The sequence below is a fragment of the Teleopsis dalmanni genome, chromosome 2, assembly GCF_002237135.1.
Source record: "Teleopsis dalmanni isolate 2A chromosome 2, ASM223713v2, whole genome shotgun sequence".
NCBI lineage: Eukaryota > Metazoa > Arthropoda > Insecta > Diptera > Diopsidae > Teleopsis > Teleopsis dalmanni.
In genome coordinates this window covers 120,539,752-120,546,878 of record NC_051847.1, presented here as the reverse complement: position 1 = coordinate 120,546,878, position 7,127 = coordinate 120,539,752, and the positions used below count along the sequence as shown (strand labels likewise).

The 7,127-nt window shown below is 27.7% G+C and overlaps 1 protein-coding gene across 1 annotated transcript; it reads left to right on the top strand.

Annotated features, from left to right (window-relative positions):
• Positions 1 to 1,144: 1,144 nt before the first annotated feature.
• LOC119685165 lies at positions 1,145 to 3,544 on the top strand. Its single transcript, XM_038099381.1, has 3 exons — positions 1,145 to 1,707; positions 2,649 to 2,694; positions 2,751 to 3,544. Exons 1-3 carry the CDS (start codon positions 1,233 to 1,235, stop codon positions 3,031 to 3,033), a joined length of 804 nt encoding a protein of 267 aa, XP_037955309.1. The 5' UTR covers positions 1,145 to 1,232; the 3' UTR covers positions 3,034 to 3,544.
• Positions 3,545 to 7,127: the final 3,583 nt, after the last annotated feature.

The window sequence follows — 7,127 nt, the reverse complement described above, 5'->3', positions numbered from 1 at the left end:
AGAGTATTTCAAATAATTCTATTTTTGCAAAGTATTTTGTGTGCGTTTGGTTGCCTGCGCAAAAGTAAAGAAAATTGGATGTGCGTAAAGATTTGCAATAATTGCAACAACAAAGTACGTAAATTAGGTTTAATTTTCTATTATTTTCAATGCAAAAGTTGTTTAAACAGGTAGATCTAATGCAAAAGGTTAACTTAAAAAAACGGTTTGCGCAGAATTTCCTTCTTTGTCGATAGTTTTTTATGATGTAAGAAAATAAATTGCTTCACATATTTACCTTTTCCTGGAAAATAATTTTATGCATGATATGGTAAAAATATCTATTTATGACAAGAGAGATTTTTAGAAATTTCTTAAGAATTCCTTCAGAATTTCTACTTTACAAAGTTTCTTGTAAATTATTTGCAACACCAGCAAGTAGTGCATCTTCGGAAAGGGTTTTTTCAGTTGCTCGGAACTTAATATCAGAAAAAAGAACATTGATTTCATCTAATCAAAGATCTATCAATCAAATCATGTTTTACACAACAATCTTGAAAAAGAGGAATTAAGTCAGACGATGCTCAACATTTAATTTGCATATTAAATTAAATTTGTGAACTGTAAAAACTGTAAAAAAACTTATTATAATTTTTTTAAATAAATTTTTGTTCAAAATTTTTTTTATATTTAATTAATATATTAAGTCATATTATATATGTAATCAACAAATTACTATTATCAACATTTTAAATAATATTTAATTAATAACAAAACTTAAATAAATAAATTTGGGTCTTACTATTTAAAAACACATAATTTTTGTATGAACTGAAAATCAAATGCTTAGAGTACTCCCAACTACTTCAACTACTTTTAGAATGTTTAGAGTTAGAGTACTCTAAACAAACGAAACAAATATTTATTCCATTCCATTTTGTTTTTATGCCTATACATTCGTATTTGTTCGTTGAGAGTGAGAGTATGCTACCATTCTAAACACAATAGAATGCTTTGAAACTGAAATCAAATGCGCGCGTGCAGTACTCTTGTATACGAAAAACATTTTATCATAGTATATCAAAAAATATACATAGTTTAAACAAATAAGATGGCAACGCTATCGTTTTGTTTTGATTTTTTGATGTATACATTTTAAGAAAAGTTTTTGACATTTTATAGTTTTAAAGGATTGAATATAGTTTAAGGAAACACCGTGTTAAATTACAAATATTTTTGTATTGGATATTAAAATGGAAAATAATGAATTCGATTTTTCAATTGATATGGAAAAGATTCATTTATATTGTCGCGTATGTCTACAAATGCCGCGAAGTACGGATATATTAGACGTCAATACAGTATACGACGAGGATGAAAATATAACATATAAGGAAGTTTTTAAGATTTGCACAGACATTGATTTATTGGCCGATTTTACACTTCCCTGTAGAGTATGCAAAAGCTGCGGTTTAGAACTGCAAATGGTTTATGATTTTCATAGAAAAATAAAGGAAGCCAAAAGCTTATTGATACAAATAAAAAAACAAAATGAAATCGAACAAGGAAATGAAGCCGAGATGACTAGCGATGATGCACCCGTAAATGATATAAATTTAGCTAAAGTTAAAAAAGAACCGATTGATATGGAAGACTTTTCTCAAGACTGTGAAGTTGATCAAATTCAAAATGCGGAAGAATTTAATAGTATGGAGAAGTCTGAAGAAGGTATATATATCAAACGTTTCCATTAATCGTTTAAATGTTATATATTTAATTGTTATTTAATATTACTATATTGGTTCTACTATCAATAAGTTCATGACTGCACATACATTGTGCATGGGCTTTCTAGGTGTTGTTTCACTGCCTTCGTGCTACTATTTTTCTAAAATGAGCATTTAACAATTATTAGTCAATATGTACAGTCTATGCGTTGAATGGGTTAATGTTGATATGTGCCAAATTAAATTGGATCGCTCTATTGTTCGTATTCATTACAGTTATACATTGATCAATTATTACTAAATCCAATGTATTGCTATCTTAATTTAGGTTAGGTTGGTTATATCGGCGATCCCAGGGAAATCCACTTAGGCCTATAGGCCCATTATGCTACCGTGTCTTAGCTTAGAATAGACATTATTATTATTTCATAACTACAGAAATGAATTTATTTAAGAAAAGTAAATACATATTTACTCCAAATTTTAATAAATCTGTTATGTTAGTCAGAGCACTCTCATTAAAATCTTCAATTAAAATCATCTTTTCTCTAAGGTAACATTGTTTATCTAATAGAAAAAGCTTCAATATGATGTTATTTGGTTGCTTAAATTCTAAACACAAACTAAAACTTTTTGATACAGTACACTGTATTGCATGTAATAGAAATATAACACAGTACACTATATTTAATCATGTATAGTTTTATTTCGTTTACTGCTTAATACGTTCAAAATTAGCTAACTTAAAAGTTATATAGAATGATTAAAAGAGAACGAGTTCGTTGTACTTTTTAGTTGATGGGTTAAATAACCGCAGAGCCTTTATTTTATAAAATATAACATCAATACGGTTTTTGGTATTACTTCTTTAAGTATATTAAAAAAAAATTTTTTTTTATAAGAAATCCAATACAAAAATTAATTAATTAATTCATTTATCAGGGCTCAACATGAATAACAATTCACAAGTATGTCACGGACAAGGAAGGTTTGTGGGCGAACAAAACTTTGATTGACCTTAAAACTAATTTTTTTACATTATAGAACTAAAATTAGACTGTATAGAACGGAAAGGCAAGAGACGAATCCATATGATGTCGGTAAAGACATTTTTGCAAATTTGAATTGTACTGACCCCGTTTCTAAAAAGATGGCAATAGATGTCCTAAATAAACATGGTTATTTTATCAACTGGATGTTTAATAACCGCAAAAGACACAGGCTTCGAGCATTGATTTACGGAGTTTGGCGATTAGTACGTGTATCCAGAAGTGGTAACATAAGAATCGATACTTTACCCGCATCGAAAATCAAACCTAAAGACTAGAACTGTTCGTATTTGGTTTTATGAATTATTCGGAGAATTCCATTAATCGAATAGTAAACGAAATCTCCTGAGTTGAAAGAAAAATCGGATTTTTTGTAAATCCGGAGTGTTCGAATATCCGGATATTATTCACAGTTCAATTATTCGGAGACTTTTTGAGCAAAAGTTAAAGGAAAGACAAATTCAATCATCCCTAAAAAAATGGGGTTTATTTACGTGATGCACGTCCATTTGCATTTTATGCTCACGGAGTCTCTGAATAACTTCATTGCGAATAATAATCGCAAATCCAGATATTTGAAAATTTCGGATTTACAAAAAATTCGAATTTATTTTTTACTCCGGAGACTTCGTTGCTATCCGACTAACCGGATAATTTCGGTTTTTAAAATATTCGAATATGAACAGCACTACTAAAGACCATAATGCATTATAAAAAAATTCAATTATTCTTATTATTGTATTTCTGATAGTATTTAATACAGGAACGAAAAAAATACCAATTTTTTTGACTAAAAAAACTCTGTAATCATGAAATTTTCTGTTATATTATTGAAGGTAAAAAAATAATAGTGAACATCCTTAACTGGACTAAATAAACATGTCTATGAAATTATAAATATTACATTCTTAAATTTATTGTAATTAAAAATTTTGATTGTTCCATTTTAAATAGAGAAGAGAGTAATAGAAAATACTGATACTTGCAGTCCAACAAACCAATAACTGTCTCCAAAAGACCACTACGTATTTGACGGTATCCAAACAGCTATATGGTCAATCCAAAAATTCACTTGATTAAAAACTAATTTGTTTTTAATTGCAATCATCGAATTATTAAATAATAAATACACTTGTTAATTTGCTAACTTTTCTCAGTGTTGTAATGTATGATATACAAACATTATACTAATAATAATAGGAAAAATATATTAAATGGCAATAAAAAGTTGATTAGCAATAAATTATAAATTGATAATAGATCTGTTCCACGAACTACTCGTAGTAAAACTCAAGTAAAGTACAAACTGCGAGTGTAACACAAATAAAGTGCCAAATTACGTTCTTCACACAGATTTTCATGGAACAGCTTTATGTAAAGTGAAAACATCAATGCCGCGCAAATGAAAAATTTGAAATTTAAATATTTTTAAAGAGAATAATTTAAGCTTTTTTTTAAAAATTGTATATCAAAATTTGCATCTTTTCAGTTTTAAAAATATACTAAAATACAAACATACTATTTCAATATTTCTACTTTCCATTCAAAATATGTAATCGAAAAAAGAATTTTTCTTATATAATTATAAATTACAATCAATTGTCAATTAAATAATGTCCTCTATTTTATAATGAATGAATCAAATTGCAATTAATTAAATATTCGTTTAAAATTCGTATGACAAAGAGATTTTGCCATTTCGTTCCGATTTATCCATAGAAGTCCTTTTATTTACAATGACATAAATAATAAGCTGGCAACGCCATTAAGTTATTTGAAACAGCTGTTGTGGCGCGTTTATTATGTGAAGATGTTAGTTGTGTAGTTTGAAACAAATATAAACAAAGTTTAAAAACAAAACACTTTAAACAAAATTAGAAATTGTGTTTTAATGGATATTAAAGACGAACATAATGAATCACATTGTAATATATTTGAAATGGAAAATATTCATTTATATTGTCGCGTTTGTCTGCAATTACCCCCCAGTGCAGATATATTAGATGTCGACAAAATTTGCGACGAGGATAAAAGTTTAACATATAAAGATGTTTTCAAGATTTGTACAGAAATCGATTTATTGGCCGATATTAACGCTCCCTATCAACTATGTAAAAACTGTGGTTTAGAACTACAAATTACTTACGATTTTCATAAAAAAGTAAAGGAATCGAAGCGCCTGTTCAGGCAAGTATGTGGACAAAATCAAATCCGTCAGGAAAATGATGTCAGTATAGTCGCTGTAGAAGATTCTGAAATGAGTTTAGCGAAAGCAACTGAAACTGACGCAGAACAACTTGATTTAAAAGTAATTCCTAAGATCGAGGAATTTCAAAATATAGAAGATGTACAAAATGTGGAAGAGAGTAATAAAGGTATATATATTATATAAATAAGATTGCCACAAATTAGTAGAATATAATATGTTCGAAGCAATGATTTACTTTAACAGTCATATTAGCATTGAGTGATACCTGAACTGCAGAGGAAATAATTGCAAACCTATATTTATATAGGAAAGGAATATTTGTGTATGTTAGACATAAATAAGAATTTCAAAAACGTATATATGAAGGATAGTAATCTTTCGGTACATTTTCAAACTTTATAATTGATCAATATGTAAAATAATTTGATTTGACCAATTAATATATCAGTATTTATAATCTATCATTGAGTTAAAGAAACTTATTATAAAAACTTTTTTACTTACCGGTATATCGGTACAGAATTACAGAAAATTTTAAAATGGAATTTCATTTAGTTAAGCATAATTCTAAAATATAACACGATCTTGTAATTAAGAAAACAAGCAGAGTTGTGCAGTAATGACCTTTGTCACTAGATTACCCCTAATTACTAATTACAGGGTAATTTTAATTGGTAATTGAGTAAGTAGAATTCAACTGTAATTATGATTGAAAAATTCAATTATTAAATACAGAGTAATTATAATTGATAATTGAGTTGCTATATTAAATGTGTAATTATAATTACTAATAATAAGTAATTTAATGGAAAAAGTAGCATATAAACCTCTGAGCAATTAGAAATTTGTTAGATTTTATATCTTCCATTGTAAATCGTCTTTACATTTAGTATTCTTTCTCATTAATAGTCTTTTGTTGGGTTGATTATTCTTGCTTTTTGCATTTGGTGTGTAGAAATGTGGTACAGACTATCATTTTTGAGTGTCATTCAAGAGAGAAAATTCAAAAATTATAGTCTGCACCTTTGAATGACACGCAACCAACATATTGGTGTGCTCACCAACATGTTTTGAATGGTAGTCTGTCATCCAAAAACTTGTATTTGTTATTCAAGAGCATATTTTTGCGTGGTTGCACTAACACACTTACAGTGTGCGCAAACACCCTTATTATTCAAAAATTTTACTTGAATGGCAACTCTTGAATGTTAGCATGTTCAAGTTCGGTCGCTAGAATATATTTGCAAGAGAGATCGCAACTTGAATGACATTCAAAAATGATAGTCTGCACCGCGCTTTATGTAGGCAAATCGAAATGTGAATATGCTTACTTTCTTACCTTTTTTTATGCATTAATTGTGATTTAATATTGCATATTTTTTCTTAATAAAATATGTTACTGTTTTGGTAGTTGTCTTGTGCAGTGATCGAAAATCTCCAAATGATGCATTGTATGCTCTTGAATATTATCGTAATATTATGTCCTATCTTATTGCATATAATACCAATTAAAATGCTGTTAAATTTATAAAAAAAAAAAGGTACTTTAAAAAATTAAAATATTATTTAGTATAAATTATTTCGCTGGCAGTCTAATTATGATCAAAAAGAACAAATATTTAATTTTTAAAAATGAAAGTGAAAATCATGTGTTTTTTATTTGTGGTATAAAAGTTTGTGTGTGAAAGTCAATTATGATTTAAACGTAAAATTATAATATTTTTGGGTAACTTATGAAACAAATAATAAAAATCGTTTAAAATGATATTTTATTAATATAAAATAACACTTATGTCCATATTCCAGGTTGATGTTATTATTTAAATATTGTGAAAGGTAAGTACTTCTTTTATTTTAAAGTTTGTGGTCTCATTTTGTACGTTATTAGCTTTCACTTATCAAGTTTCACTAAATCGAAAATAATTCACATCTTTCTGGATGGATTCCAGCAAAAGTCAATTAAAAATTGCAATTCACTAAAATTAAAAAAATTTACCTAATAATAACAGTTTGTGTATCTGTATCATGAGTACTATTGCTTCTAAAAGTATTGTTCTAGAAAGCATAGAGTGTAAAAGCAATTAAAAGACCGTACTGTATTATTAAAGATTTCAAGGAATGGATGGATAAATAGAGATGCTACTGACAATTTGCTAAGCATGT